The 12,013-nt window shown below is 46.8% G+C and overlaps 3 protein-coding genes across 3 annotated transcripts; all 3 read left to right on the top strand.

Moving 5' to 3' along the window:
* Window positions 1-2,087: 2,087 nt before the first annotated feature.
* On the top strand, window positions 2,088-6,272 carry BGW36DRAFT_433857 (uncharacterized protein; the record flags this gene model as incomplete). The annotated part of the gene is made up of 2 exons (XM_046221328.1): window positions 2,088-5,690; window positions 5,748-6,272. 2 exons carry the CDS (start codon window positions 2,088-2,090, stop codon window positions 6,270-6,272), a joined length of 4,128 nt encoding a protein of 1,375 aa, XP_046065518.1.
* A 405-nt stretch (window positions 6,273-6,677) lies between these two features.
* Window positions 6,678-8,008, top strand: BGW36DRAFT_391747 (uncharacterized protein). The gene has a single exon (XM_046217621.1). It carries the CDS (start codon window positions 6,815-6,817, stop codon window positions 7,817-7,819), a length of 1,005 nt encoding a protein of 334 aa, XP_046065517.1. The 5' UTR covers window positions 6,678-6,814; the 3' UTR covers window positions 7,820-8,008.
* Window positions 8,009-9,735: 1,727 nt separating this feature from the next.
* On the top strand, window positions 9,736-10,359 carry BGW36DRAFT_433855 (uncharacterized protein; the record flags this gene model as incomplete). Its single annotated transcript, XM_046221327.1, has 1 exon — window positions 9,736-10,359. The coding sequence occupies one exon, from the start codon at window positions 9,736-9,738 to the stop codon at window positions 10,357-10,359; it is 624 nt and encodes a 207-aa protein (XP_046065516.1).
* Window positions 10,360-12,013: the final 1,654 nt, after the last annotated feature.

The raw sequence follows: 12,013 nt of genomic DNA, 5'->3' as shown, positions 1-12,013 counted from the left end.
CTAGTCCCTCGAGTTATATTCTATAATTAAATGCTGGCTGTCTCCTCTCCTCTAGATGTTGATCCAATTGTAACCAATAACGCTAGACGACTCGTGAATTGTGCATTAGAGGAAAGAGCCAGATCGCTGGTCACATGACCAGTGCGTCCCTCCTTCCTCCCAAATCTTCCCTCCACGTTTCTCCCTTTCTTTCTTTCTCCCATCAACATCGAATCTCGCATACCAACGCCATTGACGTTGCCCTCAGCTAGAACGAAGCTACTCATGCGCTGCCCGGTTTTGCAGCACGAAACGCCACGCGATCGGCACCGACCAGGAATTTAACGGTTAGCCAACGAGAGCCAGCCAGATTACGTCAAGCCCGGTCCACCTCGCCTTCGGAGATTTTTACGCGATGTACCAGTACCTCTCGTGTGGAGAGACGCGACTCTAGATTGCACTCGCGTGAGATGTGTCTAGTAATCAAACTTGATTGCTACGGAATCTGTTGTAATTGTGTGGGCGTGCTGGGCACGATGTTTTCCAGCCTTTCTCCAGCACAGCTATATTTACATCAATCGGAGTCCCGATCTCGATGCTTCTTGCCAGACCGTTAAGTTGCACGGGCCTTGTGCATCCATAATTTCTCAACGTTGCTTTTTAGACGCTCGATTGACTTTTGCATCGCCCAATGAGCGAGTGATAATAGCATCACAGCGGATCGGAGAATAGCAACTACGGCTACTGGCACCGCTGTCAGCGCACGTCATGCCCGCCAAGGTCTGACTAGGCTTCCCCACATCCATGATATTAGCGGACATGGGTTTTTGCCATTCTTCTAGGCCATGACTTCATATTGTACTTATTTACTCGGTACCTATACAATACCATGCGCAACGACTGTCATGTTTTTGATGCGGTATGGGGGCACCCACTGCGTGCCACATACATATTTGCGAGCATCCTCGACATCTACTAGACCAGCCTTAACTAGAGGTTGAAAGCTCAGGACTTTCAATAATGTTTATTTTTTCATTGATTCGAAGGACAGTCTACTTACCTGAAAAGTAGACGGGCCGCGCCAAAGGAAATCTGCCACAATCCCCCCTCCAATAATGGGTCCATGTATCCACCTTTCCACATCGTCTTGGTTTTCCCCAGCGGAACCGAAGGCTGTGTTACAACGGCGTGTGGCAGAAGCAGTAGCATCCCTGCCAGAGTATTGGATAGGCTCCCGCTTCTTTCTTATCCTTCCACGATTGTATGCACGCTTGACGCAACCATGATCTAGTGGGCTTGACTACCATTGAGGAACATGGGGATCTCCACCCGCAGTAAGCTTTTGTCTAAATCTGAACCATTGCATAGCGATTCTATACACACCAGCCTCATCATGGTGACCACTCATAGACTCGGAATCGGCAACGACGCGAAGTTGAGTCATGCTCCACTGACAGCATCCCACTAGCCAATTCCCATTTCGCTGAGCCCGCGTAGTCTTACCGGGTACGCTGCGAAACGACCTGTCAACCGACCAATGAAGCGGTGTGGCTTGGCTTTCCTGCCATGTACGATCAACCTGTGACTTCATCAACGTCAGATGTTGCTGCTGTTGTTTTCACTGCAATAAACAATGACGTAGGTCTGGCCTGGAGTCATCTTAGGATGTCTTAAAGGGAGAGACGTTACCCCTGGAAGAGGATTCTATATTTCCTTTCTCATGATTTATGATCAAAAGCTCTAGAACAATTCATGATTAACGAATCAATTTTACAACACTGATTGCACCTTACTTCCTGTTGTATTTTTACTTACTACACTCGACAACAAAACCTATCAAGCTCAAAAAGCTGGAGATAATCCATACGGCGATTACTCAACATATCTACCCAAATACAAGAAGCTCTCTTGGATATTTTTATTATGCAAGGGTCCGATAACAACGACGATAACTAAATACGACTTCTAAAGAGCTCGTTACGCGATATTTTGCGGATCTACTCACTTTTGCGCTTTCCTGGATAAACTACTCGACAAATAACATTCACCCAACCCTAGACTCTCCATCAAATTTACTTGAATCCGAAATAACAACACCATCCATCCCAATGTCTTCTCAAGGAATATCCAAAGTCCCCTCTACTCCTACCAAAGGCAAGAGCCCGGGTTCATCCGTTAAGGGATCATCTGTCAAGGGCTCCTCCCCCAAAGTTCAACAGCAAGAAACACCCAAGGCCAAAACCCCCCGCAAACTAAAACGCAAGGTTCAGGATACCCTCACCCCGGCTGCAGAGAAGACCGCTGCCGCTAAATCTGATCTGCCCTCTCGCCCAACTGGCAAGCAGAGCACACCGAACAAGCGCCTCGAGCAGCGCGATCCTGTGCCTGAAGCCGATACCGACATTCAACAAACCGAGGAAGATGACGATGAGGGTCTTGAACAGGGCACCGGTATTGAATTAAACGATAAAGATGTTGCCGGTAACGTTGCCGAGGATGACGAGGAAGAAGAGGAGGAAGGACAAGAAGAACTCCCCACCGCAGGGCTCAAGGAGCAGCGCCAGGGACCTGTAGACAACGAGTCTCAAGCTTCGGGTTCCACTACCGGGGGGTTTTTCAAGCGTGCTGGAGGTCTGACCAACTTTGCTCGTGGCCTCCGGGGTGCTGTTGGCGGTGCCAAGGATACTCTTGGAACCGTGGCCAACAATCTCCCCCTTAATATTTCCGCCCTCAAGGGTCTCCCAGTTGGGGAATCAGGAAAGGTCCTTGACGAATCCGGAACCCCTCTCGGTGAAGTCGTGGAAGGCGACCCCAATGACCTTGTCGGTCAGACTGTCGGCGAGGACGGAGAAATCGTCGATGAAGATGGTGACCTCATCGGACGTGTTGATCTCTTAAAGGATATCCAGGGCAAAGCCTCTGAGACACTTGATCAGGTCAAAGAACAGCTCCCTAGTTTGGAAGATCTTGCCGGACTTCCAGTCTCCGATGGCGGTGTTATCAAAGACAAGGCTGGCAATGTCATCGGTCGCATCATTGAAGGTGATCCTGAGGACCTTGTTGGTCAAACTCTTAACGAGGCTGGTGAGATTGTGGATGAGGATGGCGATCTCATTGGTCGTGCTGAAGTTATTTCACCTGAAGAAGCTGTTAAGACCCTCGGAGACAAGACATCCGAGATACAGGAAACTACCGAAAACGGCACTGGTGATATTCAAGGCAAGATCGAGGAAGCTCAAAACAACCTACCCGAACTTGCAGACCTTGATGGCCTCCCTGTCTCCGAGGGGGGTGAGATCAAGGACAAAGCAGGAAACGTTGTCGGCAAAGTTGTCGAAGGAGATCCTGAGGACCTTGTTGGACAGACTGTCAACGCGGAAGGAGAACTCGTCGACGAGGATGGTGATTTGATCGGGCGTGTTGAAATTCTCTCGCCTGATGAGGTCGCCCAGAAGGTCACTGAACAAGCCAATGGTGTCAAAGATACAGTTGCCGAGACAGCCGACAATGTTATTCCACAAGTTGATATTCTTAAGGGCAAGAAGATCAATAAGAAGGGAAATATTCTGGACGAGGAGGGCGATGTTATTGGACAAGTTGCCGAAGGCTTCGACCCCAAGGAGCTCGCTGGAAAGAAGCCCAATGAAAAGGGTGAGATTCTAGATAAGTCCGGAAATGTTATTGGCAAAGTCGAAGTCGTTCCTGGCGAAGCGGCCGATGCTGCTCTGAAGTCCTTGCAGGAAGAAGCTGAAGAAGCCGGGCAGGCCGTTGAGGGAATTACTGACGACGTCCCCAAGACACTAGATGGGGCGGATTCTGCACCTGTCGCCAAAGACCTAACCTCTCTTGAGGGACTAAAAGTGAACGAGGCCGGAGATGTCCTTGACTCAGATGGAAATTTGCTTGCCAAACTTCAAAGCGGAAACTTGGAGGACATCGCTGGCAATACCGTGAATGAAAACGGTCTTGTTATTGATGACGAGGGAAACATTCTCGGACGTGTTGCTCTCGTTGGAGAAGATGATGAGAACGCCGTCGATGATGCTGCTAAAGAAGCTGAAGACGGCGTAGAACAGGTCGAAGATAATGTGCCTGAACTTCCTCCACTTTCATCTCTTGAAGGCCTCAAAGTTAACAAGTTCGGCAAAATCGTCGACGAAAATGGAACTCCTGTCGGCGAGCTCATTGAAGGCGATCCCAAGAAGCTGTCAAAGTTCGGTGCTAGTTTAGATGCCAATGGCCAGTTCTGGGACAACCGCGGAAATGTCATTGGCAAGGCCAAGACCATCCCTATTGAAGAAACTGAATCGGAAGGGCCGTTCGCCGGTCTCGAGGGTCTTGTTGTTGTCAAAGACGGCTGGGTTGAAGACGAGAATGAAAACACTGTTGGCAAGCTCGTCGAAGGAGACGCCAAGAAACTCGTCGGTCGTGCTGTTGATGAAGACGGAGATATCCTGGATAAGGCCGGTAATGTTGTTGGTCGTGCAGAGCGCTACGAACAGCCTGATGCCCCAGAGCCTGAAAAGGCTGATTTGTCTAGCCTTATTGGATTAACTCCAAACAAGGCTGGCAATGTCATCGGTCCCGACGGCGTACCAATCGGTCGTGTCGTGGACGGAAACCTCAAGGAAGTGGCTGGTCGAAAGATTGGCACCGACGGCCAGATCTGGAACGATGCTGGAAAGATCGTTGGACGTGTTGAGCTTATTCCAGAAGATGAACGCGAGACCAAGCCGGAAGGCATTTTTGGCGGACTTGAAGGTCTGTTTGTCAACAAAGAAGGCCTGGTCGAGGATGAAGAGGGCCATGTTGTTGGCAAGATTGTCGAGGGTGACGCTAAGAAACTCCGAGGCCGTGCAGTTGACGAGGACGGCGACATCGTTGATAAGTATGGCAACGTCAAAGGTCGTGCCGAACCCTACGAGGTTCCTGAAGAAGAGGTAGAAGAAGAAGATCTATCCTCTCTTGAAGGAAAGAAAGTAAACAAGGCCGGCAAAGTTGTCGATGAACATGGCGCTGTTTTTGGTCGCATTGTCGATGGTGATGCCAAGAAAATGGCCGGAAGAAAGGTCGATGGTAAAGGCCAGGTGTGGGGTGATAACGGCAAAGTTATTGGCCATGCCGAGCTTATTCCTGGTGCCGAGCAAGAAAAGCCTGAAGGAATTTTCTACGGCTATGATGGCGCTAAAGTCGGAAAGGACGGCTTCGTTGTTGATGGTACTGGGAAAGTCATTGGAAGACTCGTTGAAGGTGATGCCAAGCGTCTTCAAGGCCGCACTGTCGATGAGGACGGTGATATCCTCGACAAGTCTGGCAATACCATTGGCAAAGCCGAACGGTGGGAACCCGAAGAGAAGAAGAGAAATGTCAACCCAATGTCTGGCCGGAAAGTGAACAAGCAAGGTGAGGTTCGTGATGAGAATGGCGACCTCATTGGCAAGGTAACCGAAGGCAACCTGAAAAATCTCATTGGTAAATCAATTGATGATAATGGATATATTGTCGACAATGATGGTAACAAGGTTGGAGAGGCAACTCTCCTCGAGAACATTCCTGAGGAAGAGCCTCAAGATCAAGAACCAGAGATCTCTGCAGAGGAGTTGGAGAAACAGAAACAAGCCGATGAGGACAAGAAACTAGCCGAGCGAATGTGTGCAATTTTACAAGACACACTCGGAAAAATCGAGCCCGTTTGCAAGCAAATCACCGATGTACGTTTTATCGATTCCTCTTCACTAAGAGACTCTTAATGCTAACAATATAACTAGTTGATTGACAAAGCGGACCGCACACCGAAGGATGAGCTTGACGAGGAGAAACTTGTCAATGATGTGAAGCCTCTTCTAGAAGAAGGTGGCCGCATTCTACAAGAATGCAATGGCTCCATTCGCGCACTTGACCCTGATGGACGTATCGCTGCTACAGCCAAGGCCCGTGCCGCCGCCCACGAAGCTACTCCCGAGGAGTATCATTTGGCGGACTTGCTCAAGGAACTTACCCAAACCGTCGTAAAGACCATTGACAATGGTCGCAAGCGCATCCAAGACATGCCACATGCTAAGAAGAAGCTCAACCCACTTTGGTCATTGCTGGCCGAGCCTCTTTTCCAAATCATCGCCGCAGTCGGGCTACTCCTCAGTGGTGTGCTGGGTCTTGTCAGTCGCCTCCTTGACGGTCTTGGCCTTGGCGGACTCGTTCGCGGTCTTCTCGGCGGTCTTGGTGTTGACAAGCTGCTTGAAGGCCTTGGTCTCGGTACGATTACCGAGTCTCTTGGCTTTGGCAAAAAGAAATAAGTCTTTTTCTTTCATTAACTCTTTTCTACTTTTCCTCTGGCCTAAATTTCTCGGTACTACCGTCGAAAAATCACTCCTTGACCTTTCCTATGTCCTTCCTACCAAAAGCCTCGTTTTGGTTACTATATTTCAAATGTTTGTTCTCTTCCCTTTTTTTGCGATATGAATTATCTGGTTTAATATTAGTATAATGTGTTGCAACTTGTTGACCAGAATGTTTAGCGGTGAGCTTGTGACTAGCGTTCTCCTGTCCTTTTTCCTTTTTCCTTTTTCTCTTACGTTTTGTATAATTAGCCTTTTCTTACCGCAAGTTTCGCGATTATAATTACGATTTAATCTCGCAATACTACTACTGTTATGTTCTATATGATAATCCAAAAACAAAATTAATCCTACTTACTGTGAGTTTATCGGAGTGACCCCACAATCCAAACTGGTTCTGTACCTGCGGAAGTGGAGGTGATCACGCAAAAATAACGTCAGCCACAATAGTAAAAATCGGGAGTTAATTACTGCAATTTTATGGATTGTTTATCTGCTTGATGGGGATTCCGACAGTTCCTAACGTACTAAGCAACAAAATGCATGTCGAAAAGTTCCCTCTCTCCCCACCTAGTCTCGAGGAACTAGCTGAACAGCTGATGGCCCCTCTTGCCGCGAACTACGAGCATACGACAATCAATGTAGTCCCATGCCCAGATCTCCGCAAGCCACCTTTCAATCTCGCCACTGAGGGTCTATCTGGAAATGAGAAAATTGCAGATATCGGTGGCCAGCCGAATCTTTTCCCGCGGCCTCGCTTGGACTGCAAATTCTCCTTCATTGAAATTGCCAAAGCCATGGAGATGGATTCAGCCAAGGGAAGTCTAATCGGTGCGGGAGCCGGACCATTTCATGTGGTGGGTTGCAATTGCGAGCTTGTCCCCAATCTCAGCTGGGAAGCGGGGCTCGTAAATTTTGACAATCAGACGCGATATGCGAGGATCGTCCCGGATTCAGGTGCGGTGGATGTAGACAGAAGCACAAGTCTAGAGTTTGCTTTGATGGCCAACCTCTACGGTTCATTGGGAGAACCGGGCCCAGTTATCAAGATCACTGCGCGTGGACGAAAAGGGTCTGAGAAGAGCTTCACTGAGTGTATTCAAAGAGCGCTTAAGAAGGCTTACGGTGACGCCCAAACTGTCAGCCTCGGGGGCACGTTCCTCGTTAAGTCAGGCACAGCTCGCTACCATGTTATGCCCGATTTTCCACCAGAGCACAAGCTACCTTTCAAGAACTCCAAACAGCTTAACGACTGGCTCACCTTCCACGACTTTGAAAGCCCAATCGTTTGTCTGTCTGTTTTGCACTCGGGGGACCCAGGTAAAACCATGGGGTTGCGACTAGAGCACACTCACTGCTTTTCTCCATTGGGGCAGAATTCCGGAGGTCACTATCATTACGATGTAGACGATACTAATGAAGCAATTGAATATGAAGCTTATTTCAATACGGCGAAGGTGATATATAGGGTAGATCGGCCGACAGAAACCCAGCCACGAGATTAGCATGATGAATGAGACTACATACTCAAATTGTGGAATACTATAGATACGCTTTGTTGTTGTTGTTGTCGCATTCAAGTATTTATAGTCCGGTTTTAGCAGCATCCTTTCACCCACTGCTATGCCAAGACTCTCACAAGTTAAACACAGAAATGTACCATCTTCGCACATTAGAATCAGTTGGTCTTATCCACTCAGACAATCCGTCTCGGTTCTCACCCAAGCTATACCAAAAGTATGCTCGGCGATAAATCGCTCAGTGTCTTGCCCTATCCGCCCAACCAGCCTCATTTACTATCGTATTACTCTATGCCGTCCTGGAATATAACCCGTAGCAAAGAAACATGAAAATGGGAAAAGATTTACATAGAACCGGCGAATCCGCCCGGTTCACTGGAAGTATATTTCCCCGACGGAAAGCTTGAGCCGAGTAAATGAAAATTCGGCGTTGCCCCTGAATAGGCTTCCTTCGTATTAGGAAAAATAACTCTGTGGTTAGGGATATCAGGCTTTGAGGCATCATTAGAATCGGTTCGGTTAATGTAAGACATACAGGGCACAAAAACAAACCAATCAAGACTAGAATAATGTTGAATGGGTTTTGTTTGTAAAACGTGTTCGAGATTGAGGTCTATATTGTTTCACTCCAGCGGCAACTGTTGAGATGAAGAAAAATTCCTTTTTCGTGATGATAAAGACTCGGCTTCTACAGAATGAATTTAACGTGTCTATGCAAATGATAAAATCTCTAACGCTGTGTTCATAGGTATATTGGAAAATTAATTTGTCTTGGCTTGAAATACCTGGTCGGTGCCTTCTCGTAGTCTCTAGCTATTCAAAAACCTTGTCAAAAACTCCTACCGGTCCAATACCTGAAGGTTAATGATGTGTAGATACAAGATTATGGCAGGGTCTACAGTCCGTACTTACAAGCGGCACCAGACAGTGGACACTTCAGGAAAATAAACGCGTATAGAATGAATTATATTAAGTACGCCATTTACACAGAGACAGAGACTCCTTATTTGAAGGAAAATACTTAGGAGTCTACCCAACTGAAATTGAAACCTCCCACGCCTCGTGTTCTCCTCATTTAAAAGTTCACGTCAGCGTACCAGAACTTCCGTATCTTACCACCGTGGATTTGCTATGTCGACAATAATAGAACTTAATCCCATAGGATCACAACCAACCATTGAATTTCTTTTTTTGAAAAATGCCAGCCAAGAGCCAAAAATTGAGTTCACACTATCCTACCTCCGGTAAAGAGCAAATACTAATTCTGTGTCTAGACTCTTGCATGTCATGCAGATTTCATGTCTCGCCGATCAATTGGACACAAATCCCTTTCAGCCTCACCTAACAAAATCGAGAATACGAGCCTGGCCATTCACACTTTCGGGCCAGCACCGGTAAAAATCAATATTTGAAAACGTTAGTCTTTCAATGTAGCCTCAACTCGCTAATAGACAAATTTGGTTGCATACCCTTTACAAATTAACGGTAAATCGTGCTTTAAATCTCTATCATCGATATTCGAAAAGTTAATTTCGAGTTCGTTGACTTTTGGTTCCTGCAGATGGATACGAACGGAATACGAGCCGACACCAGCTGGACCGTGTGGAAGAACCAACCATATTTTCCCGAACACGAGGTGACCTTTTTGTCATTTCCACAACCCCTTCGGAAGGCGCAGTGAAAATGCTTGGGCACACCGACGGGGTGGTAGCGAGCTATAAGACTGAGATGAGCTTCTTGTACAGGTTTCTATCCTAGAATTATATTGCTGTTTCGACGAACTCACCAGTCACTCTTTATCTCAAATTATAGTTGTTCAAACTACACTACACTCTTTTAAACTTATTACTATCTTTATTTGTTTCTATTACTATATCAGCTCGGCCGATTAAGCCACAAAAATGTTCAAATTTGGATACCTCGCTCTGTTGGCTCCTGCCGTTCTGGCAAGCGTTGTTTCTCCTCTAGGGAAACGGGATGTTTGTGAATCTCCTCTAACACTATGTGGAAAAACATGTATTTCTCCCATCAACATCTGCTGCCCTGCTGCTCCAAATGGTGAAATCATCGGCTGCAGAGGTGTCGAGAACTGCTGGGTAAACCCAGATGGGTCACCGGGCTGTTGCCCTCTCTTCAGCGAGTGCGCTGGCCACAAAGCTGGCGATGGAGTTTATCCGACTCTTCCATCCATTACCTCCGCGACAACTGCTCCTACTGTGCCTCCAGTCCAGCCACCTCCAACTGTTGGTACACCAACTGCGCCTGTTCCAACCTCGAAGACTGTGCCGCCTGTTTCCGCTGTAACCCCTCCATCTTCTCCGAAGACTACCGCGACAACTTCCCGCGTCCCCATTCCACTGTCTACTGGCAGCCAGTCTACTCACACTGGCAATGGCACGATTCCTCATCATACTAGTACCTACCCTGCAGGCCCTAGTGTCCCTGCCTACACTGGTGCCGGATCTACCATGTCAACTTCCGGGACGAGTCTTCTGATTGCTCTTTTCTTGGGGATCATGGTTTAAGAGAGTGCAACATTGGCTTCCATGGTTTACTGCCTGAAGGTCGATTACTAGCACTTTTGCTTGTGTGGTCTTTAATCTTCACTTGCAAAATCATTACTTAAAAACTGGGGGAAAAAGAAAATTAAAAAAAAAGCCTCCATCCATAATACTCTTCGCCTGTTTCGCCTCAGCTTTTACTACATTATCCGTCACTTTTTAGAAACGGGTAATAGCGTCAATGTGTACGATACCATGATACCATGATTAGCAAGACTGGTTGGCATAGCATATTTTCAGATACTTAATTTAATAATGATAGAATATGATGGAGGCAACGTCTTAGTCTTGATGCAAAATTTTAAACATAATTTATATTGTTTGCTTCAGTAAAATCTTCGTGAGAACGATGACTTGCAAAAACGGGGTTGGGCAGGATTTGGAAAACCGACTTAAAACCACTACAATTTTTATGCAGGTATGATATACAGAGCTGAATCATTCATTCAGGGAAAAGTCGAGAATAAGCCTATGGAAATGCCCTAATAGCAATCAATTCGGCTTTGCGTAACCCTGTACGGTGCAAAAACGATGATACTCTGTTAGGTGTCTGGTTATTGAGTCTATACGAGGGAAAGTTTCCAGCCCCTAAGATTAACCATTCGCTTACTGAATGCTTGCTTATGCCATATAAAGCTCCTTGTAGCCGCGCCGGGTAAGAATGACTCTATCATTATATTTAGCATGTGGAATGCCCACTGCATCCGAATATACAGCCGTATCCGGGTGTTGATTGATGTAGGCAATGCTACCGAATGTTTATCAAGCTATCCATCAATTATGTAGGATATCGATAAGGTGGAGAAAGCATCATACCCGTTAGACTATTCAAAAGCCATTGCCGACATTGCGACTGAGGCTCCAACGGCACCATATGGCGATCCTGAGAATATCGACCTTCGCTTCCTGGGAACATATGGTTTTCAATGCGACTTCCGGTTACGACTATCATACCTCTTCATAGAATTTCTATTCCTTACTTCAAAATCACCCAATTATATCTCTCACCAACGTCTTATCTTCAACAGCGTCCACCAACGCTGCGTTGACGAACTTCAAGCCGTTGCGGATAAATTCCGACTCCTCCTCACTCAACCCCTCGGCATAGATACTCGTGCACCGTTTAAACATCTGAAAAAAATCAAATGATTACAAAAAATTGAACCGCATTTTTGGGTGGCCAGATACGCAATCCGAATTCTTTGGCCGCTTCTTCAGTTGCCTCTTCGATTTATGGCCACAGCCCGCCCCGCTTCACTGGATCTGCAGAAGGATGCTGCGACCCAAACCATAAATGTAATGAATAAACAAATATCAATCATGAAAAGCCTTGGGACGTTATACCCCTCGGCTATGAAGTCTTCCCGATTGGCTGCATAGATTGAGGCGGAAGAACCCTCGAATTACATGTACATTTCGTCTAATATGATCTGATCGGCAACCTACCATGGGGGTCTATCAATCACATCCGATCTAATCAACCCGGCCGGCTCCTTGATCAACAGCGACATATATCTAATCGTTTGATTCGTAAAGATTTGAACACCATGAAGGGATTTTGGTTAGTTTAATATTGGAGATATCTTGGCTTATGTTTTTCTGCTCTATAGGCGGTGGT

Source organism: Talaromyces proteolyticus (genome assembly GCF_021365285.1).
Source record: "Talaromyces proteolyticus strain PMI_201 chromosome Unknown BGW36scaffold_16, whole genome shotgun sequence".
Classification (NCBI taxonomy): Eukaryota; Fungi; Ascomycota; class Eurotiomycetes; order Eurotiales; family Trichocomaceae; genus Talaromyces; species Talaromyces proteolyticus.
The sequence above is the reverse complement of the archived record's forward strand: the minus strand, read 5'-3'. Positions and strand labels throughout refer to the sequence as shown.

Coding starts and splice junctions, on each gene's coding strand:
- BGW36DRAFT_391747 (XM_046217621.1), top strand. CDS start 6,815: ATGGGGATTCCGACAGTTCCTAACGTACTAAGCAACAAAATGCATGTC.